A 24,547-nucleotide genomic window follows, 5' to 3' on the forward strand; every position below is an offset into this window, starting at 1 on the left:
GGCGTGACGCCATCATATCTATTTGAGGAACTCCCCAGAGACCCGTTATCTCTGCAAAGACTAATTGATGAAGTCCCCACTCTCCTGGATGGAGATCGTGTCTGCTGAGGAAGTCTGCTTCCCAGTTGTCCACTCCCGGAATGAAGACAGCTGACAGAGCGCTTACGTGATTTTCCGCCCAGCGAAGAATCCTGGTGGCTTCCGCCATCGCGACTCTGCTTCTTGTCCTGCCTTGGCGGTTCACATGAGCTACTGCTGTGACATTGTCTGATTGAATCAGAACCGGTGGGTTGCGAAGAAGATTCTCCACTTGTCGAAGGCCATTGTATATGGCCCTTAGCTCCAACACGTTGATGTGTAGACAGGACTCCTGGTCTGACCATAGTCCCTGAAAATTTCTTCCTTGGGTGACTGTTCCCTATCCTCGGAGGCTCGCGTCCGTGGTTACCAGGATCCAGTCCTGAATGCCGAACCTGCGACCCTCTAGAAGGTGAGCACTTTGTAGCCACCATAGAAGAGACACCCTGGCCCTCGGGGACAGTGTTATTTTTTGATGTAATTGTAGATGGGACCCGGACCATTTGTCCAGAAGATCCCATTGAAACGTCCTTGCATGGAACCTGCCGAAGGGAATGGCCTCGTAAGTTGCCACCATTTTCCCCAGAACCCGAGTGCATTGATGAGCTGACACTCTTTTCGGCTTTAGTAGTTCTCGGACCATGTTCTGGAGGTCCTGGACTTTTTCCAATGGGAGGAAAACTTTCTATTGTTCCGTGTCCAGTATCATGCCTAGGAACGGTAGTCGAGTTGTCAGAACCAACTGTGACTTTGGTAGATTGAGAATCCACCCATGTTGTTGAAGCACTCTCTGAGAGAGTGACACGTTCTCCAGTAATTGCTCTCTTGATCTCGCTTTTATCAGGAGATCGTCCAAGTATGGGATAATTGTGACTCCTCGCTTGCGCAGGATCACCATCATTTCCGCCATTATCTTGGTGAAAATCCTCGGGGCCGTGGACAGCCCAAACGGCAACGTCTGAAACTGATAATGACAATCCTGTACCGCGAATCTCAGGTACTCCTGATGAGAGGGATATATGGGGACATGAAGGTAAGCATCCTTTATGTCCAGTGACACCATAAAATCCCCCCCTTCCAGGCAGGCTATCACCGCTTGGAGCGATTCCATCTTGAATTTGAATCTTTTCAGGTACAGGTTCAGGGATTTTAGGTTTAAAATGGGCCTTACCGAACCATCCGGCTTCGGAACCACAAATAGGGTTGAACAATACCCTTTTCCCTGTTGGCTCGCGGGGATGCAGTCAGTTTACCTCCAATCAAAATCCCGACTTTCAAAATCCCGACACCAATTGACCGACATGGACACAATACCGACATTTAAAATACCGACAAGGTCAAAATACCGACATGTAAAATGCCGACAGGTCAAAATACCGACATGATTTTTTCATGATTTTTTTAATTGAAACCGACTTGTTCATACTTTACCATCCCAGTGGACCGGGAGGGGGAATATAATAGTGTGCCGAGCGCAGCGAGGCACCATGCCCGAAGCATGGCGAGCACAGCAAGCCATGCGAGGGGACGCAGTACACTTTATATGGTGTCCATGTTGACTTATTTCGACATACACACAAAAAAACAACCAAAAACGCATGTCGGTATTTTGACCTGTCAGCATTTTACATGTCGGTATATTAAATGTCGGTATTTTGTCCATGTCGGGATTTTGACCTTGTCGGGATTTTGACCATCGGTCAATTGGTGTCGGGATTTTGAACGTCAGGATTTTGATTGGAGGTATTTCATACCGATCCCGGCTCAGGGGAACCCTGATAATCACTCGCTGTTGACACAGCATTTGAATTGCAGCTAGCACTACTTCCCGCTCTGGGGTAGAAGCTGGTAAGGCCGACTTGAAAAATCGGCGTGGGGGCACCTCTTCGAATTCCAGCTTGTAGCCCTGGGAGACTATTTCTATCACCCAAGGGTCCACGTCTGACTGAACCCAGACTTGGCTGAATAGTCGAAGGCGTACCCCCACCTGTGCGGACTCCCGCAGGGGAGCCCCAGCGTCATGCGGTAGACTTAGCGGAAGCCGGGGAGGACTTCTGCTCTTGGGAACCAGCTGCAGCAGATGTCCTCTTGCCTCTACCCTTACGTCTGGCGAGGAAAGAGGAGCCCCGACCTCTTCTGGATCTATGCGACCGAAAGGACTGCATCTGATATTGTGGGGGTTTCTTTTGCTGTTGGGGAACAAAAGGTAAAAAGGTCGACTTACCCGCGGTAGCTGTAGAGATCAGGTCCACGAGGCCGTCCCCAAACAATACATCACCTTTGTAAGGTAAAACCTCCATATGCCTTTTTGAGTTTGCATCCCCCGTCCATTGGCGGATCCATAAGGCTCTTCTTGCCGAAATAGCCATAGCATTGGCTCTTGAACCCAGTAAACCAATGTCTCTTTGAGCGTCCCTCATATATAAGACTGCGTCCTCAATATGAGCTAATGTTAACAAAATTGTATCCCTACTGTATCTAGGGTATCAAGGTCAGCTGACAGTGTATCCGTCCAAGCTGCTACTGCACTACATACCCATGCCGACGCAATTGCCGGTCTAAGCAAAGTACCAGTATGAGTGTAGATAGACTTTAGTGTAGTCTCTTGCCTGCGGTCCGCAGGATCCTTGAGGGCCGCTGTGTCATGGGACGGTAGCGCCACCTTCTTGGAAAGGCGTGTTAAGGCTTTGTCCACTGTGGGAGAGGATTCCCAACTTACCCTGTCCTGTGTAGGGAAAGGGTACGCCATAAGAACCCTTTTGGGAATCTGCAGTTTCTTATCTGTAGTTTCCCATGCTTTTTCACATAACTCATTAATTTCATGGGAAGGAGGAAAGTTTATAACTTGTTTCTTTCCCTTAAACATGTGTATCCTCGTGTCGGGCACCGAGGGCTCATCAGTGAGATGTAACACATCTTTTATTGCAATAATCATGCACTGAATACTTTTTGTCACCCTGGGGTGCAATCTTGCTTCATCATAGTCGACACTGGAATCAGAGTCCGTGTCGGTATCTGTGTCCCTTATTTGTGAGAAGGGACGTTTCTGAGACCCCGACGGGTCCTGTGAGTCGGTATAATCCGTAGATTGATTACCTGCCGACGCACTGGACTCTGCTTTGTCCAGTCTTTTATGCAGTGAAGCTACACTAGCATTTAACATATGCCACATATCCATCCAATCCTGAGTCGGCACCGCCGACTGAGACACACCACTCACCTGTTCCACCTCCTCTTTGGATAAGCCTTCCGTTTCAGACATGCAGACACACGTACCGACACCCCACACACACCGGGATATAACTATAAGGGGACAATTCCCTAAAGAAGGCCCTTTGGAGAGACAGAGAGAGCGTATGCCAGCACACACCAGCGCCAACTGACCCAGGGGAAAAAAAAAACCCAGATAGCGCTTTTATAAATATAAATGTATATAGATTTCCCCACTCACTGCGCCTTAATTATGTGCCCCCCTCTCTTTTTTTCAGCCCTCTGATGCTCAGCAGTGGAGAGTCCGGGGAGCCAGCGTTCTCTGCAGCCTCTGTGGAGAAAATTGCGCTGGTTAGTGCTGAGGGATCAAGCTCCGCCCCCTCGCACGGCGGGCTTCGGTCCCGCTCGTGAATTTGAAAAAAATGGCGGGGATCCGTAGTTTACTGCCTCCGCAGCCTAACTACATACTTTTTTGCCTAAAACAAGGTTTATTGCTGCCCAGGGCGCCCCCCCTGCGCCCTGCACCCATCAGTGCCATGTGTGTGTGTGTGTGTGTGTGTAAGTGTGGGAGCAATGGCGCGCAGCTTCCTGCTACGCGCTTACCTCATGAAGATCTGAAGTCTTCTGCCGCCTGATGTCTTCTTATGTCTGACATACTCACCCGGCTTCTTTTTTCCGGCATCTGTGAGGAGGATGGCGGCGCGGCTCCGGGACGAACCCCAGGGTGAGACCTGTGTTCCGACTCCCTCTGGAGCTAATGGTGTCCAGTAGCCTAAGAAGCAGAGCCCTTAACTCTTAAGAAGTGGGTCTGCTTCTCTCCCCTCAGTCTCACGATGCAGGGAGTCTGTTGCCAGCAGAGCTCCCTGAAAATAAAAAAACCTAACAAAATTATTTTTACAGAAAACTCAGGAGAGCTCCCTGTAATGCACCCTATCTCCTCTGGGCACAAGATCTAACTGAGGTCTGGAGGAGGGGCATAGAGGGAGGAGCCAGTGCACACCATACTAGAAAGTTCTTTTAGGTGCCCATGTCTCCTGCGGAGCCCGTCTATACCCCATGGTCCTTACGGAGTCCCCAGCATCCTCTAGGACGTAAGAGAAATTATATTTAGGAGCCGAATGGTTGGTACTTTCGCCCTCTCCACTTTATCCCTCTCCAAGCTTTGATACATCTCCCCCTATGAAAGAATTGCCTAAAATGAACAAATCAAATATGGCTCAGTCTATCTGCATGAATGGAAGGTAAGCTGAAAGTTACTTGCCTACCTATCCCCTTCTATACAATCATGTATACTTTCTATTCTTCCTTGGTTCACCACATACACTCATGTCTTCAGCTGATGAACAATATATTGCATAGTGTATCTATATGTGTCACGATCCTGACTTTCTTCACTCATGTCCTAAATAACTTGTCTTGTGACTTACCTCTGCCACCTGTCATGCATGTCAGGATTTCCTGGTTGTCCTGGTTTGAGAACAGATGCACTGTCGTCGTCATGTTGGAGCATGGCAACTGACTGCATTCCCCCAGTTAGAGTGCTCCTTACCTCAACTGACATAAGCAACCAATCAGAGACCTGCAACTCCTATCTAAGCCTGCTCTGGTCATTCATTCAGGACCATAGCAACAAGTCTCATCCTTGAGTATTAACCTGCTTTTTAAGCTCTTGCTGGTAGAAGGCTATTCTGCTGTACCTGGCTCCAAAGTGTAATAGACTACGGTCTCCTGTTTCCACGGATTCCTGTTTTGTGGAGTCCCTTGCCTGTGAAACCTGCTAATCACTGTCATCAGAGCTCTACTCTGCTTTACTTCTGCATTTCTATGCAGGCTTCAACCATTGTCCCTTATTCCGAGTTGATCGCTCGCTAGCTACTTTTAACAGCGGTGCAAACGCATAGTTGTCACCCATGGGGGAGTGTAGTTTCGCTTTGCAGGAGTGTGAACGCCTGTGCAGCCGAGCAGCAGCAAACACATTTTGTGCAGAACAAGACCAGCCCTGTAGTTACTTATTCTGTGCGATGATTGCTGAGACGAAGGTCCCGGTATTGACGTCAGATACCCGCCCAGCAAACACCCGGCCACACCTGCATTTTTCCAAACACTCCCAGAAAACGGTCAGTTGACACCCAGAAACTCCCACTTCCTGTCAATCTCCGTGCGCCCGCCAGTGAGACTGGAAGCGTCGCTAGAACCTGTGCAAAACCAGAAAGCTCTTTGTACTTGTACGACGTGCCTGCGCATTGCGATGCATACGCATGCGCAGATTAACCCTGTTCTGCCATAAACGCTGCGCTGCAAAAATCAGTAGCGAGCGATCAACTCGGAATGACCCCCATAGTTCCCTGACATCAGTAAGCTGCTGTGTATACTAAACTTCCTGACTGCAGCTCCACAAGTGCCTCTTATTGCTGAACCTCCCTCCAGGCTAATTATCTTCCTGAGACTTGATCTGTGTCGAGCCTTCAAGTTCCTGACTACACAGTGTTCCTCACAGACCTACTAGCAAGTCCTGGTGCAGTGCATTTCCTAATCTGCTGCAGAGATCTTGAACCCTGACATGCTGTTAACTCCTGAATCCCCTGCAAGCAAACATACTGTATGATTCAATGAGTACATTACTGCAACTTCCAGCCATAGTATCAGTAGCCAGCTACATGAATGCCATCTACAAGTATTATGAGTGCAGAGGTCGCATGGGTGTCACAAACCATAGTGTAGGACTCTTTCTTTTTATTCTACAGAAAGATGGTCAATCATTCTCTCTTGCAAACATGTGTCATATCTGTATTATAGAAAGAAATGGATCCTCAATGGGGGGAGGGGGGCAAAATGAGTATAACTTGGTGAGCACCAATTCAAAAAATAAACGGTTAATGATAAATATGCTCTTGTGCCCTTTCAATCTGCCGTGGAAACCCCTCTGGGTGACACAGTTACATCACAGCAACTAGGCTCCTATCTCCATCTGGACAGCACAGAGGATATGTACATGCCAGACTGACCTCGAGACCAGTCTTCCAACATACTCCTAATATGTTTCATGATAGCTGCATTTAGGGTGCACCTATCTTTTGACATTCAGAAAGTAATAATTATACTTTCTGTACAAACTTTCAAGAGGCTGATGTTTAGGAATTAGTTAAAAATACAACAGAACTAGAGCTCATTTTATTATGAAAGCTGGTTTCCACTGAATAATTTATAGTGCTGGTATCTATTCTTGAAAAGCTATTACAGCATTGATGGGCATAAATGCATTGTGGCTGTACCTATCTATTGAACAAGATCATTTTAAGGATGAAAGACTAAAGCATCAGTGACAATATTTTCTTTTTTAAGAACAATGCTATACTAAAAACAATAGATAAACCCTAGATAAAACAAGTAAATGTCCTATCTAAACTTTGGCAATTAGAGCAGTGGTCTCTCCATATTTGAGACTTACTTCAATGAAAATTGTATATAGCAAAACAGAAGAGAGATGGAGAGAGTGAATGGGAGGGGGTTGGAGAGAGAGAGAGAGAGAGAGAGAGAAAGGGAGGCAGGGGAAAAAAAGAGTGAGAAAAAAGATAGAATGAGGAAACGGTAAGAGAGAGAATGTAAGAAAGAGAGAGAAGTGGGAAAGAGAAAGAGAGAGAATGGTGGAGAATAGAGAGGTATATTGTGAAAGAGAGAGAGAATGAGTGAGTGGAAGAGAGGTGTAGAGAGGGAATGAGGGAAGGACAGAAGAGACAGTACAGAGAATGAGAGGAAGAGGGAGAGAAAGAGAGAATGAGAAAATAGGGAGAGAGAATGGGGGGAGAAAAACAATGGGGTAGAAGGAGAGATATACTCTAGAAGAGGCGAGGGAGATAGAGAATGAATGGAAGAGAGGTGGGGAGAGAGGATGAGGGGGAGAGAGAGAGAGAGAGAGAGAGGAGAAAGAATGAGGAAACAGAGGGTGAGAGGGGAGAGACAAAATTTAGAGAAGAAAGGGAGAGAGACTGAAAGAGGGAGGGGGAGGATAGGAGAGAGGGAGAGAGTTGGGGGAACAGAGAGAGAGAGAGAGAAATAGAGGGAGAGATGGGAGAATGGGGGAAGAGATAGAATAAGATAGAGGGGACAAGAATGAGGGTAAGATAAGAAGTGAGAGAGAAGGAGAGAGAATATACATATTATGGCAAAGGACCATAGTGGAATCCCGAATCACACTATTGATGGTATACTCTACATGTACTGTAAATGTACCGGTAATGCAGTACCTCTTGATGGATGCAGCTAGACTTACTAATACTCACAAAAGGACATTTGTCCTCTGACCACTTTGTATGCAGATTCAGCCATAGCTACATATAAACAAACCAAAATACATTCTCCATGCAATGCTTCCCATGTTTCCCATGCTGGAGAGTAGACATTTCACCTATTTCTAGGAACTGCTGTCTGAGGAATGTAATAGCCTCTGCTTACTCAGCTGGTCACAGTGTAAACGAACCCTTGCAGTTTTTTACATACCAGATCTCCTCTTATGATCTTAGTTTACTAATTCTTGCTAATTGCACTTATGCAATGAATACCTGATATACAGCTTCGTCACAGGCGTGCTGGAGGCCTAGGTTCAGCATTGTATTCTGCAGTGTCCGGCCCATGTAGAATTCCAGAGAGAGGTAATAGATACGCTGCAGGGATACACAAAATAATAAGTTGTAAAGTAGCACTTTTTATGTACTTATATAATAATGATACTTGAATTATCTATATGACAGCAGTCTACCGCTTTTTCAACCAATATACAGTTCACATAGGATGTATCTCCAGGGAGAAAGTTGTTCTGTGTTATTTTTTTATCCTAGGTGAGCACAATTAATCTTGAAAAACATAAAAAATTACAATAGGGCCATTGCCTTTCTTCCCCCTATGTTAGCCTTCCCCATGGTCATTATTTTCTTAGAAACAAACCATCTCTCTCACATGCAATAATAGATGCCTACTCATCCCAAATATCCAGTGGACTCACAAATTTGCAGGAGCTCTCCCAGACTCTAGAGAGAGCAGATCAGCAGCCTCCTAGATCTGGCTGCTTACCCAGTAAAGCAGGAAGTCCGAGGGCATGATGAAGCACTTTGCGGTAAATCACATCACCACGGCCCAGCTTGACTGATATCAAGTCCAGGCATTGGACAATGGGGGAAGTGACGCGATCACATGATTCATCACACCATGCTCCCCCTTACTCATACCTCCCAACATGACCCTCTCCAGGAGTGACAGTATGCTCTACTTCTGGACTTTTCTCTTAATTTATGATTAATGACACCTGTTTGGAAGAGGTTAGTGGATAAAAAAGGTGTTTCAGCACAGGTGATGGCAATCATAGAGTAAGAGGGAAGTCCAGGAGTATAGCATTCTGTCCCTCCTGGAGAGGGTCCTGTTGGGAGGAATGCCGTTACTCTCACCTGTGCCTAAAGAAGTCAGCAAGTACGCCTAAAACTATCTTCGCTTTGCTCAGAGATGGGAGAGCTGAAACGTACAGGGCACATATGAGGGGGAACTAAAATAAAAACTGGACCATAATGACTCTCAATAAACATCCCCTTACTCCTCTCTGTCAATATCTCCTACAGATTATTTGTCTGTCGGTATAGTGTCCTGGTACCATAGTTCGGAATTAGAGAAAAACCCACAAACACTAGAATTTCGGGTTAAAATAAGTACCCAAAATATTTTGTCAGCATCTGACAAATGACTAACTGTAAGAATGCAGTGCCCCCCAACAGCTAGTACTCCAAAAACAGTACCAGAGACAAACATGTGAAATTATACATGAAATAAATAGCAAATAAGGTTTTTAATGATGGTGAACACTAAATTGTTAACATTTTAATCATTATCAGCAACATGGTGAACTATGTAATTAATAAGACAGCAATACACAGACATGTTGCTGAGGGTGTTTACATGAGAGAACACTGCCAGTGCAGATTGCAGATCTAATTATCTTTAGACTGTTTGGCAAAGCCGTTGGTCCTGGTAACGGGAGGAAATTATAGATAATTATCTTTATGAGGCACATTATGTTTATCTACTATATGACATTAACAGAGGAATGGATACTTTTGTATGGGTGCTGATATAAGTGCCGTGCAGTGCAATAACCAGCAATAATCTCCTATTAAACAGAACAGTGCCAATCACATGGAATACAGCATCGGTGTGCAGCATCCAGGCAATCTCCACCTCCTGCCGCACGTTAAGTGTTTGTGGAAACCTTGGCACAAGCTATAAGAACTGTAGTGTCCTGAAGCAGTTTGGGGAGGGGGTTATTTGTACTGTAATTGTGTATCTTCATTTTTACCGGATGGGCCAAGTTTTCCACAAAAAAGTGGAGTTGCTCCTGGCCGTCAGCACACTGGTTCAGCTACACTGTAATTACATAGCACTGGACTGATCAGAGCTACCGTCACTACTGATTGGTTGACTCAGTTACTGAACTGTGCAAGTGCAGATATTCAGTTTTCAGACCAATATCTTTACGCATGAACACAGTGCAATGGTTGCCTAATTAGATAAAACAATTTAAGCAGGCTCGTGACATCAGATGTTAAGCGGCAAATGCGAGTTTCCGTAGGGACAATGTGAGGATCCGTGAGGTTTCAGGCGGGAAGCCTCTCCACTCACTTTTTCCGTATCTGCAATTGCACCAGCCCCATGCTTGGTGCAAGACACCTATCTGCAACCGGCTTCCCTTCTCCATACGCACGACTCAGAGTATACACCACGACATTCCCATAACATTTCCACAACACAGAACAGCTCTGTACAATCGCATTCTCGCCGGCCAGTTCCCATCCTGAAACACCCATTTCCAAAAATAACAGATCCAAAAAAAGATCCATCCAACCCAGAATAGGACAGAGATATGCAATAATGCATAAATCTGCATCTGTGCTGTGCGCTAAACCCGCTATTTGCAATCCGTGCAGAGATCCATCCGACTCAGAATCAGCCCAATATGTGTGTTACCAGCATTAACTAACGAATGCAAATGCTTGATTTGCTGCTATGTGTTAAATCACATTTCAGCTAAGTAAATAAGGTATTTGTTATCACATAAATAAGTCATATTGGAGAATATTTATGGCAACTGGCGTACAAGATAAAGGTAAGACTGCCCACAGCAGGTTCTGTTTTTTAGTACAGGTTTTGGTACAGCTTTATAAACTTTTCACATAAACCTATTTGGCCACAAGATATTCCTGCATCAGGTTGAAAGGAACCTGACTTCACTGATTGGTCCACTAGCAGTCTCCGCCTTTAGCTTTCTTCTTGTCACCACCACAGTGATAGCTTCATATCGCCTCCTCTGTCACATGCAGCCCTGTCGTCATACAAGTGGACAGGTCACTTCCATACACAAGATCAGCACAATCATCTGCTGCTGCCATAACCATCCAATGACCTGATTAGCTAGGCTGTGAACATTCTGTTGATCTGGCTAATAAACAGGATACACATGGACGAGCAGAAGGTGAAGATTTAATACAATAAGGTCCTCAGACATAGTCAAATACACCTTAAAATGAAATGCAGAATTACCGTATATACTCGAGTATAAGCCGACTTTTTCAGCACTTTTTTTTGTGCTGAAAAAGCCACCTCGGCTTATACTCGAGTCAGTGCAGGCAGAGGCAGAGCAGTGTGAAGGAGGGACATGGAGCGCACAGCGCGCGGCGCTCCTGTGTCCCTCCTGCATCTCCGGCGGCAGCAGCGGCGGTTCTATTACAGGAAATACCCGTTCGTGACCTCTGATCACGAACCGGCACTTCCTATAATAGACCCGCCGCGGCCGCCGAAGATGCAGGAGGGACACAGGAGAGCCGCGCACGCTGTGTGCTTCGTGTCCCTCCAGAAGACAGCGCGGGATCGACGGAGGGGTAAGTAACAGCACTGTGGGGCATACCTGGCACTTGGGGAGGGAACGTATCTGGCAGCACTGTGGGGGCATATCTGGCAGCACTGTGGGGGCATATCTGGCAGCACTGTGGGGGCATAACTGGCAGCACTGTGGGGGCATATCTGGCAGCACTGTGGGGGCATATCTGGCAGCACTGTGGGGGCATAACTGGCAGCACTGTGGGGGCATATCTGGCAGCACTGTGGTGGCATATCTGGCAGCACTGTGGGGGCATATCTGGCAGCACTGTGGGGGCATATCTGGCAGCACTGTGGGGGCATATCTGGCAGCACTGTGGGGGCATAACTGGCAGCACTGTGGGGGCATATCTGGCAGCACTGTGGGGGCATATCTGGCAGCACTGTGGGGGCATATCTGGCAGCACTGTGGGGGCATATCTGGCAGCACTGTGGGGGCATATCTGGCAGCACTGTGGGGGCATATCTGGCAGCACTGTGGGGGCATATCTGGCAGCACTGTGGGGGCATAACTGGCAGCACTGTGGGGGCATAACTGGCAGCACTGTGGGGGCATAACTGGCAGCACTGTGGGGGCATATCTGGCAGCACTGTGGGGGCATAACTGGCAGCACTGTGGGGGCATATCTGGCAGCACTGTGGGGGCATATCTGGCAGCACTGTGGGGGCATATCTGGCAGCACTGTGGGGGCATATCTGGCAGCACTGTGGGGGCATATCTGGCAGCACTGTGGGGGCATATCTGGCAGCACTGTGGGGGCATATCTGGCAGCACTGTGGGGGCATATCTGGCAGCACTGTGGGGGCATATCTGGCAGCACTGTGGGGGCATAACTGGCAGCACTGTGGGGGCATATCTGGCAGCACTGTGGGGGCATATCTGGCAGCACTGTGGGGGCATAACTGGCAGCACTGTGGGGGCATATCTGGCAGCACTGTGGGGGCATATCTGGCACTATGAGGGCATATCTGGCACTGAGGGCTGTGTACGGCTAGAGCTGCATTTCCCACCCTAGGCTTATACTCGAGTCAATAAGTTTTCCCAGGTTTTTGTGGTAGAATTAGGTGCCTCGGCTTATATTCGGGTCGACTTATACTCGAGTATATACGGTACTTTGTGTAGTAGGAGATTAGCTATCACCTAGTACAGGCCTGGCCAATCTGTGGCTCTCCAGCTGTTGTGAAACTAAACATCCCAGCATGCTCTGCCACAGCTTTAATATTTTCTAATAGCAAAAGTGTAGAAGGGCATGCTGGGACTTGTAGTTTCACACAGGTTGGCCAGGCCTGACCTAGTATTTTAAACAGCAATCCAATAAAAAAAAGTATTTTTTAACATTATCAGGCTATAAGAAGAATCTTGATAATAATGGTTTTCTTCATTTTGTTTCTTCATGCTGTAATGTAATAATTTAGTATTGTGCAGTTTCCACTGTCATGCAACTGCAATGGCAGCAACAATCACATGACATGATGCTGTGAGCAGAGAAGCTTTGGAATGTCCCTCTGAGCTCTATCTTCTCAGTGCTATTTAATAAAAGAAATGCTTTTGGGGGCGTGGCCTGGAGGCTGAAGGAGAAGGCAGCACTTTATATGAGCTCTCAGGGATCTGAGAGTTTACATACATAAAACTAGCATTCCCATACTATATTCTGTGCCCTGGATCCTCTGGCTACTGCACTGGACTAGTAAGAAAGCGAGGAAGTAGTGCTGCAGAGTCGGGGAGCCGGTTTTCTGGCTCCCGCGGATTGCGGCCTACTCCTTGCTCAGAAGCCGGGGCCTCAATTTAAGCACATACCCACCGGCCGTGCGGTTGCCCTCCCGGGACGTCTGAGAGGCCCGCCTGGACCCTGCTCCTGCTGGGGCCCCACTGCAGCCTGCCCAGTGCCCCTTGCTGGGTGACGGGGGTGCTCCCGGTCCGGGGACAAGCCGCGCGCTCCGTGACACGAGCGGTGGCCATCTTGGGTGCCGCACACGGAGAGGAAGCACAGCCGCAGTGCGGAAGAGACGTCTGGCGGCCTCCCGGGTGAGTGAGTCTTGCGGTCACGGCTCGGACGAGCCAACAGCACTCCTCTCCCCGTGGACTCTTGCCGGGCGGCCGTCTCGTGCGGCGGGGGTCTGACCGCTGGGTCGGCCGCGGCCCCCCCCCCCCCGCCTGTCTGGAACCCAGCTTAGAGGCTCCTACTGCGGGTGCCCCCCCGTGAATCTGGGACCCGTCAGCGCCGCTTTCCCATATTTTGAAGAGAAAGCTGCCCCCTATAGGCGGCGAAGACCTCCCCCCCCTTCTGGTTCCCCTTTAGACGCTTGGGGGTCCTGTGGCGCCCCTGCCCCTCTGAGTGGCCTCCCACGGCTGTGGGTGGCTTGCCGGGTGGTGCTGGAGGTCGACACAGCCTCCTGCGGCCTCCAATTTGAAGTTTGATACGGGGCTGGCGGTGGTGGGGCCCCGGCATACCACGACCAAGAGGGCGAACGGGAGGGAATCGGTCCCCAGCCCTACCGTCTCATCCCCCCTCTGGCTAGAATCCTTCCTGGTGGGCGGGATTCACCCCTGTGTCTGCACCTGGAGCTGCCGGGAATTCTTCATCTACGAGAGGATGGCTAGCCTCATAGCCCTGTCAACCCTGCTCATGCCAATGTAAACCAAGAGATTTCTCCTACCCCTGCCATTATCTACGTGATGTCTTGATAGTCTTTGAGAAAGTGGAGCCTTCAGATCTTTCCATCTTCCGTGTTTGGAACCGTTGAGCTATCTTCTTCTGGGCCTTATCATGCCTACTAGGCGCAGCAAACCGTCAAAGCCTGCACAGCAGCTTTCATTTTTCAAATCCTCTCCGAAAATGTCTGGCTCTAATGTCGCCGGGCCCTCTACAAAAGGAGCGGCCCCACAGACCCCTCCTTCGCTGGAGAAGCCTCCGTCTGCTACGACCCTGGATAGGGTTGGAGACGGTGAGGCCCTCACTGTGGGCACTATGAAACTACTTTTGTCCCGCTTTAAGGAGGAGGTGGCGGCTGAGTTCCGTACCACGTTAACGGCATGCCAACAATCAATAGATGACCTGGGTGGCCGCACAGATCATTTGGAAACCAAAATGGAAGAAGTCGTGGGGTCCCACAACGGCCTACTGGACTCTCATGATGCATTAGAAGCGGAGGTGAAGCTTTTACGGGACAAAGTCACAGATCTGGAGGACAGATCGCGTCGCAGCAACCTTAAATTACGCGGAGTCACCGAGTCGGTGTCACACAGCAGTCTACACGATTACGCGGTGGCCCTCTTTAAAGCTTTATTGCCTAAGTCTCCATCTGCAGACTTCCTTATTGACCGTATACACAGGTTACCGAAGGCCAGAGCGGCCCCAGGCGATGCACCTAGAGACGTCCTAATGAAGATGCACTACTTTCATGTTAAAGAGGCCTTACTGAAAGCATCTAGACCGACGTCGGATACATCTTCAGCCCTTCAACTGTTTGGCGACCTGTCTGCAGCCACCCTCTACAAACGGCGATCATTTCATCAGATCACAGCGGCCCTCAGAAAGGCTGATATAACATACCGCTGGGGTTTCCCCACCAAGCTGCTGATTCATCGAGATGGCTCCACTGTCTCTATCTCTACTGCAGAAGAAGGAGAAAAGTTGCTTAAGTCGTGGAATATTGCAGAACCCACTGCGGACTCCTCCCCCCGGCGACTTCAGCAGGACTGGTCGTCGGTGAAGTGAGGATGCCTGCTTTGGGTCGGACACCTTATATAGCGGTTATGTTCCTACTGTTATGACTCCAGTGACTCTCCAGATAAAGGGGTATGTTAGGTCAATGTTGCCTTCACCCCTACGAGGGGCCGTGGTGTGTCGGGGGAGGCGCTGAGTATAGCGGGAGATGTGTCCATGTTTTGGAAAAATTTAACTGATTACTCACGCTGCTTTATTAGTTGCCCCCTCTTTGGGATGCTGTGCTTGGCGCCTCCCCGGACATAAATGTTTATATTAATGTCGGCCTGTTGAGATAGTTTAAGAGTTTGACACGCAGTACGAGTCGCTGGACTGGTTCTAATGTTCTAATGTTAGATTTATATGTTCTGTTCCCATGTTGGAACGTTTTTGTTCCGCCTTATTTGTTCTTAAGGGTCCGTGTGCACATATGTGCATTCATCTGCTCCTATGTTAACAAGACGTTCCTATATTCTTTGGTTTATAGTAAAATAGAATGGCGGTGGGTGGGAGTTATGCCACTAACCCCTCCTTTAGCCTACACAGTCGCCACAGTATGGCGACTGGCTGTGATCTCATGGGAGATCAATTTAGTTTTGTTTTGTTTTTTTTGTTTTATGTTTCCCCTCATGTTCTCCTATGTGTTTCCCCCCTCCCATCAGGTATATCGGTTTCAACACCGATATTGGTCATCGGAGTTATCGGTTCTACTTGTAGTTGACTATGGTGAAGATAGTCTCCATTAATGCCAAAGGGCTTAACTCTCCCCAAAAATGAAGAGTAGCCTTGAATTATTTTTATAAGCTTAAGGCACATGTGGTAGCAGTACAGGAGACCCATTTTCAGAGTCAAACCCCCCCCCTCTTCACTAATTCACGTTACCCCCTTTGCTATACTGCAAATGGACCCGCCAAGAAAGCTGGCGTGGCTCTCCTTATAGCACAACACTGCCCGTTTGTTCTGTCCTCTAAATATGAAGATCCTGACGGGAGATTTTTAATCTTAGTGGGTCGGCTAGATAATGTAGAGACCACTCTGGTCTCTTGTTACGCGCCTAATACCAAACAAATAGCATTTCTTAGAACCTTTTGTAGAATTCTTCAGGAGCATACTAGAGGAGCCCTGTTGATCCTTGGAGACTTCAACATGGTGCTGGACCCCAATAGGGATCGCTCTCGTCCAACCAGAGCTCTTCGCAGCAGTCCGACCCAGGATCCCTCAGGCAAATTTGGTCAATTGTTAGCTGAGTATGCATTGTATGATGTATGGAGAGCCAAACACCCTGCAGAACGGGATTACACTTTCTTTTCCCACGTGCATAGCTCGTACTCTAGAATAGACTTAGCATTAGTGGATAAGTGGACGTTAGCAGCTATCAGTAAGGTGGACATATTACCTATGTCTTGGTCAGATCACTCGCCACTTGTTGTAGTTTGGGATGCCGATAAGAGGGTGGTCCCCCATGGCCCCTGGAGACTAGGCCCGTATCTTTTAGCCTGCCCTGAGGCTCGCCAGGCCATCCAGCAATCTTTAGCCTCATATCTAGCTACTAATTGTCCCACGGATACAACCATTTTCACCCATTGGTGTTCTCTGAAAGCCGTGGTTAGAGGCTCTGCAATCCAAATAGCGGCTAGACTCAAACGTGAGTATAGAAGCAGACACGCCTCGGCCGAAAGAGAGGCTGCCCGACTGGAATCTGCACATAAAAGTAGCCCTGATAATAAAGCCCTCTTTAAGCGACTCCTTGCTGCCCGAGACAAGGTGAATACATTTGCTTTATCTGAAGTTCATCGTAACTTGCAGCGACTCAATCAACAATACTATAGACTTGGTAACAGAGCGGGACGTTTGCTGGCGCGTAAACTAAGAGGACGTAGAGCTAAGGAACGTATACAGGCTGTCCATACATCTTCGGGAGTTAAAGTGACCGATCCGGTGGAGATAGCTAATGCGTTTGCTGAATATTACTCGCAGCTGTACAACCTCAGAGATGATCCTGATACCCCTCAGCCCTCTTTGGTAGATATCGCTGGGTTTTTAGAGGGGTTGTCGCTCCCCACTATTGACTCTCAGACCCGCGAATCCCTTAGTTCGCCCTGGGAACTCAAGGAAGTCGAGGTGGTTATTGATTCCTGCCCAGTAAATAAGGCCCCTGGCCCAGATGGGTATCCCTCTAACTTTTACAAAACCTTTAAACCAACTCTTGCCCCACTTTTAATGTCAGTTTTCAATGAAGCCTCGGACTCCACATGTTTCCCGAAAGAGATGTTAGAGGCCCGGAAAGTTACCATCCCTAAGCCGGGTAAATCCCCTGCAGTGGTCCAGAACTATCGTCCAATAGCATTGCTGAACACTGACCTTAAGTTGTTCGCTAAGATGGTTGCAAATAGGATATCCCCACTCTTGTCTAGTTTGATAAACCCTGACCAGGTGGGTTTTGTTTTGGGACGGCAAGCGTCAGATAACACACGTAGGGTTATCAATTTGATTGAACGCTGCCAGACCCGAGGCGAACCTCTCTTGCTCCTTTCTCTCGATGCAGAAAAAGCATTTGATAGGCTCCACTGGGACCATTTACGGGCCACCCTGGGCTGCTTTGGATTTGCGGGTAGGATACTCGACTCCATTTTGGCTCTGTACTCCTCGCCCTCGGCTTCGGTTTTCACCAATGGTTGCAATTCATCTACATTCAATATCACTAATGGGACTCGTCAGGGTTGCCCCCTATCACACCCCATCTTTGTGCTGGCTATTGAACCCCTGGCGGAGCGAATTAGGGCGCTGGACTCCATTGTTGGTCCAGTGGTGGGAGGGATGCACCATAAAATTTGTCTTTTCGCTGACGATATTTTAGTATGCCTTAGTGAGTCTGAATCGTCTCTACCACATTTACACTCTCTCTTAGACTCATATGCAGCGGTATCTTACTACAAGCTGAATACTACTAAGACTGAGGCCCTCCCTTTGAATGTTTCTGATAGCGCTCTTAGGCGTCTAAAGAAAGATTACAAGTACGCATGGCAACTCAGGTCGCTTAAATATTTAGGTGTGCATATATCCAGAGGGCGGGACTTAATGGGATGTAATTACGACCACCTCTTTCGAACATTTGAGCTATTTATTAAAGACTGGATGATGCAGGAGGTCTCCTTGGTTGGACGAGTGGCAGCTGCGAAGATGGTTCTCTTACCTAAACTGATGTATCTTTTCCGTACCATCCCCAGGACCTTCCCTAAAGATATCTGTAATAGATTTAACAGATTGCTATCCAATTATGTGTGGGGGGGCTCAAAACCGAGAATAGCGAAATCCACCTTAATTGCTCCGAGGTGTGATGGGGGAGTGGCATACCCGGATTTAGAGAGATATCATAATGCTTGTTTACTCGCCCAGGCCAGAGATTGGTTCACCCAAGACACCCCTAAACCATGGGTATCCTTGGAACGGAGTGCTATATCCCCCTTTATACTGTCGGACTTGTTTTGGTTGCTTACCATTTCTATCCCTCCCAGAGTTGCTGAATATTCAGCGGTCCAAGCAACGTTGTTAGCATGGAGAACCGTTCTTAAATCCCTCCCTGCCGGGGCTCTACCCTCCCCCCAACTGTCTCTCCACGCCATAGCCACCTTGATCCCAGACTTACACTTACACCATTGGCGGGACATGGGCCTCTCCTCCCTGCAGGATGTCCTTCGAGACGGTGTTTTAGTCCCTTTTTCCCTACTCCAAAAACAATTTCAGGTACCTAAACAAGACTTTCATAAATATCTGCAGATGAGGCATTGGCTCCAAAGTTGTTCTCCCAACCGAGTCCCCCCTGTTGACGTCCCTAAATTGCTGATGTCTCTTCTGTTGCCTAGCGGTAATAGGGGAGGCATCTCCAGATGTTACCAATATCTTGTGACTGAGTCCCGGCATGGGGTATTCCCCTCACAGACTAAATGGGAAAAAGACCTCCCTGCGGTCTTCACCGCAGATGTATGGAGAGCTGTCTTTCAATCTTGCTTTAAAATTTCTAAATGTGTAAATCACTGTGAAATGTATTAGAAATTGGTCCATAGGGTATATTTTACACCATAGGGTATATTTTACACCGGAACGTCTGCATAAGATTTGGCCTGAGGTCTCCGCTAGTTGCTGGAGGAACTGTGGGATGGTGGGAGATATCCTTCATATTTTTTGGTTATGCCCGGCAATCCGGTCGCTATGGAGGGAGGTGTTCCTTTTCATTTCCCAGGTTCTGGGAGTAGTCCTCATACCTGACCCCCTATTGGCACTATTTCACTATTACCGTGGCGAATTGTCCAATTGTGACAGATATCTTTTAGGCCACATTCTTATAGCCTCTAAGGCCGCCATTGCCTCCAAATGGAAATCGGCGGTCGTCCCCAATTTATCGATGATAGAACAAAAAGTACATCAACACTATGTGTTTGAAACCGCAGGGGGCGATTATTCCCCAGGGACAGCCACTATGAGAAAGAAATGGTGTAAGTGGTCCCTATACAGGGAGAGATCGGGCCAAATGGATATATCCGGGGCCTTAACTGACCTACCTGACCTTTCTGTGCTTAATTCCCCGATCCAAGATGGCCCCTAACTTGCTACGGGCTTCAGACCTCTTCCCCTTCATCATATTCTGATTTCATTGTTGTATTAAGATGTCCCTGATATCCACCCTTCCTCCCCCCTGTCTTTATTAGTTCTGTTGTGTACATGTCTTCTCCCCCCCTTTGTGTTTTATTTGTCATTGACCAATTTAAATGTAATTGTAATTATAATTTGTATGAAAACTCAATAAAAATTTAATATTAAAAAAAAAAAATTGCTATTGCTGCATTAAATATGTTAGCAATTCAAACTAATGCACAAGCATTTTCATAATATTTGCTTCCCATGTGAAAGCAACAGTTCAACATCGCACCAGAGACCACAGAAACCCTGTATGCATCACGCTTCATTGTAGAATTCTTTAGCTTGTTTCTATTTTCAGCTAATATTTATGTAAAAACTTTTCACCACTGAAATGTCTAAAAACAACTGTCAGCTCAGCAACCTGGGTTCTCTGAAAGACCCAGACAACTAGCTTGAAAGTAGACATCTTTGATATTAACAGCAGATTGTCGAGATGCTACACACATCCCCCACCAGTCACGTGAACTTAGAAGTAATATGACTGCTGGCTGCTTGATTCAGGTAGCGCAGATTGTATCATTGGCAGCACTCTTACCTGCATTTGACAATCATCAAATCGCTGCATCTGCGCATGCGACATTAAGTACTTCATTTTATTCCCCCAAAACTAAAGTTATAGTTTTTGGGTGAAAGCAGCCTCCAAAGATACCAACATGTCAGGTTGCCTGTGGAGTATGACTTATGGTGGGTACACACTGACAGATATATCTGCCGATCAGATATATCTATGGACGGATCGGGCAGTGTGCTGTGCATACACACTGCCCAATCCGTCGGGGACTGACGTCATGAACTGGGCAGGCGTGTACACACGCCCGCCCAGTTCAGCTGTCAATAACCGCCAACTGCGGCAGTGTGTGTACGGGCGGTCGGCCGACCACCCGTACACACACAGCGATGCGCCAATATATCGGTAGATATATGGGCCGTCGGCTGTGCTGCGGGGCCGATGCGGTATGTTTGTGAACAACGGAGTTCACAGACATATTGCCCGTACACACTGGCCGACGGACCCAATAGAATGACTGATATATTGCTCAGTGTGTACGGGCCTTTACACTGTATAATTAAACTTAACAGTTACGGAAAAGTAAAAATAAAAACAAAACAATATATATATATATATATATATATATATACACTGTATATATATATATATATATATATATATATATTTATAGTGTTCCTTTAGAAAAGGCATGGGGAACCTTTGGCCCTCCAGCTGTTGTTGAACTACACATCCCAGAATGCCCTGCAACAGTTTTAGCATGAACAAATTGCAAGTTCAGCAACAGCTGGAGGGCCGAAGGTTCCCCATCCCTAAATTAGAACATTGGTTCCCAAATTGGGGTACTAGAACTCCAGGGTAATGAAATGTTGTTGTTTTTTTCAGATTATAATTAGACACATAGGGAAAGTCGCAACATACTGTAGGAATCTCTAGCTCCATCCATCACAGCAGGACCCTGATAACAAAATGAAAAAGTCTATTCCTGCATCACTGTTATAGAGACCATGGGCAAAATGTACTAAGCATTGGATTGCAGCCGGAGAAAGCACATTTTAGAACAGAATTGAATCTCAAAGCTCCATCAATGTCTTAGACAATAGAAAGAGTCATAGGGGCTGGAAGAGGGGGACCAGCAAGAGGGTGGATTTTTTTTTTTTTTTAAAGCTCTCAAATTTTATTTCACTAAGTTGATTTTAAAGGCACTCTAAACCCCTATTTTCATGTTATTTTTTTTATATTTTTTTTATTAAATGTCAATACAGGCCATAGAACACACATAGCACATAACATTTTACAATTCATAGCACATAAACTTCACATTCAATATACAATCACAATGAACAATGGTGATAGTTATCAACTGGGGAGGGAGGGTGTTAAAGGTCAATGATCAAAGGTGGGAGAAGGGGGGATGAGGTGAGGTGGAGAAGACCATCAGATTCTTATAATAATAATAATAATTTTATTTATATAGCGCTCTTTCTCCAATAGGACTCAAGGCGCTTAACAGATACATAGCATAATATAGTACAGAAAATAATGAAGTACATTTTCATAAAATACAGAAGCATGAAGATACTAAAAGGGACATTATGGAAATGCTGAGTAAACAGAAAAGTCTTGAGTCTACTTTTGAAGGATTCTATAGTTGGGGCCTCTCGCACTGTGCGGGGAAGTGAGTTCCATAGAGTCGGAGCCGCATGACTAAAAGCTCGACCCCCAGATGAATTACGGTAGATTCTAGGTACTGCTAAAAGTCCTTCATCTACAGATCGCAGTAATCGAGTGGGGCAGTATGGGGTCAGAAGCTGTTTCAGGTACCTTGGGCCTTGGTCATGTAATGCTTTGAAACTCAGTAAGCCAATCTTGAAGATGATTCGCCATCGTACAGGCAGCCAGTGAAGGGAGTAGAGGATGGGTGTTATGTGGCTAGAACTGGGCTGGTTGGTTAATAGCCTGGCAGCTGTGTTTTGCACCAGCTGTAAGCGCTGCAATTCTTTTGCTGGAAGACCAAGGTAGAGGGCATTACAGTAGTCTAAACGAGATGATACAAATGCATGTATGACTTTTGGCATATCATCTGAGGGAATTAAGTGCTTGATTCTGGCTATGTTCCTCAGGTGAAAGAATGAGGATTTGATTGTGGCTGATATCTGATGTTTAAGTGTCAAGCCACCATCCAGGACAACGCCAAGATTCCGCACACGATCACTGGTCTGTAATTCTGAATCCCCGAGTGTAAGTCCAGTTGGTTGGCTATGCTGCAGTCTTGTCCTTTGATGTTGCGGTCCTATCATAAGGACCTCTGTTTTATCTGGGTTCAGTCGCAGCCAACTGGCGCTCATCCACTCCTGTAGTTCAGCTAGACAGCCATTTAGGGTTGCTATTGGGTTATCAGTGCCTGGAGCAAAGGACAAGTACAGTTGTGTATCATCTGCATAGCAGTGGTAGACCAGGCCATGGCGCCTGATTATTTCGCCCAATGGGAGCATGTATACTGCAAAAAGCATGGGGGATAGTATAGAACCTTGTGGGACACCACATGGCAATGGCACTGGTGGTGATGAGTATAATCCAGATGATACTCTCTGTGACCTGCCTGTGAGAAATGATTTGAACCAGCTTAGGACTGTGCCATCCAGACCACAGAAATGTATCAGTCGCTCAATCAGAAGCCCATGGTCCACGGTATCAAATGCTGCCGAGAGATCCAGAAGGATTAATATTGAACAGTCACCTCTGTCTTTTGCCATCAGAAGATCATTTAACACACACACCAGGGCTGTTTCAGTGCTATGTCTTCTCCTGAATCCTGATTGAAATGGATCATAAATATCATGGGTTGTCAGGCGGGTTTCCAGTAGATTTGCAACGACTTTCTCAATAACCTTTCCTAGGAAAGGAAGGTTTGATACCGGTCTGTAGTTGGTCATGCAGTCGGGATCTAAATTAGGTTTTTTAAGAAGCGGTCTAACAATTGCTTCCTTTAGGGGTCCAGGAAAAATGCCTGTCTGCAAAGAGCATTGAACAATTTTTGTAAAGACAGGACCAATTATATCCATACAACCTATTAGAAGCTTGGTTGAGGCTGGGTCCAGCCTCAAGGAAGAGTAAAAACCACTGCAAGGAGGGGAGTGATCTGAGGCCAAAATACAGAACCTATTTGTGTACAGCACCTATTTGGGCGATTGTCACCGATAGTCCATGTTCTAAATATACCAAAAGAAGCTTATTACCAAAGCATTCACTGGGGGTTTGGGTAATAACACGAACAGTGAACTGTTCTGGAAGCATGTATATATTACAGTAAACGTGTGAAAAGATTGGTCATATAGGAGCACACTCACAGACACACACAGTCACAATACACACAATATAGCTGTGCAGCAGGCACTAGGAAGAGTGCAAACATTATTTTGGCCAAGTATTGAATATTTGTTTTAGTTTGTGTGTTTAGATCAGCAGTACAATAGAAAGGCTTTAGGTTGCTAGTGATGCAATGCAAGGCGTGTGGACAACCTTTCTCTCATATGTTCACAGGCTCTGGCTTATTGTCTGTAAAGGATCTATACAATGAAAAATAGATGAGTGAAGCGTAAAGCTCAGCCAATTACTTCAATAAGGTCATCCAGTCAAGGTCACTTTGTCATTCTGCAGTCTCATACAGTGAAAAACATAAGAACCATTAATCCAATAAGGAACTTACCACTATAAATCCTCAAACCTTGCAGTAATTTGTTCAGAGAATTCTGCTGAAAGGATCTGTTACCTATTGGCGTTACAAAAATATCACATTTACTATTTTTAACGCTAGTTAAAGCATGTTAAGAGTATGGAAATATAAGCCACTGGTTCTAGATTGCTTAGAATTTAAGCAGGATCGCTCCGTGTGTACCCCATACAGCGATAGCGATGCGCAGCCCAGCGCATCGCTATCGCTGCTGCTAGATTGGCCTGCCGTGCAGGCCAATCTAGCGGGTCGCTCACTTCACCCGCTGGGTGAAATGAGCGGCCCCCCCCGTCTCCCCCCGCACGCTCAGCACAGATCGCGCTGTGCTGAGCGGTGGGAAAGATGTGTGCTGAGCGAACCCCTCAGCACACATCTCTCCCCGAATCGGCCCGTGGGTACTGGGCTTTACAACCCCACACTCACCAGCTATTAAACAGAGCAGGCACCACTGTGTTCTGCTACATGGGGCTTCAGATGAAAGAAAAGCACAGGTGGGGTATGTAAATCCACATACTACATATGAAGTGCACATACATAAAATTGATGGAACAGTGTGTGGTCATTTGCATGTCATAAGCCACAATCTCTGCCAAATGTTAAACCTATTTCATTCATTTGGATAGAACAGTTTAATAAACCAGGGACATGTAAAATAAGAATTTACTCACAGGTAATTCTATTTCTCGTAGTCCGTAGTGG

At 46.9% G+C, this 24,547-nt stretch overlaps 1 protein-coding gene across 1 annotated transcript in view; it reads right to left on the reverse strand.

Moving 5' to 3' along the window:
* The window catches only part of PYGB (glycogen phosphorylase B), a 194,698-nt gene that overhangs the window by 119,890 nt on the left and 50,261 nt on the right, over positions 1 to 24,547 (reverse strand). Inside the window, exon 2 of the mRNA XM_063918124.1 lies at positions 7,848 to 7,949. Coding sequence (XP_063774194.1) covers positions 7,848 to 7,949 — 102 coding nt within the window. The remainder of the gene's footprint in view (positions 1 to 7,847; positions 7,950 to 24,547) is intronic.

Source organism: Pseudophryne corroboree, chromosome 4 (assembly GCF_028390025.1).
Source record: "Pseudophryne corroboree isolate aPseCor3 chromosome 4, aPseCor3.hap2, whole genome shotgun sequence".
Classification (NCBI taxonomy): domain Eukaryota; kingdom Metazoa; phylum Chordata; class Amphibia; order Anura; family Myobatrachidae; genus Pseudophryne; species Pseudophryne corroboree.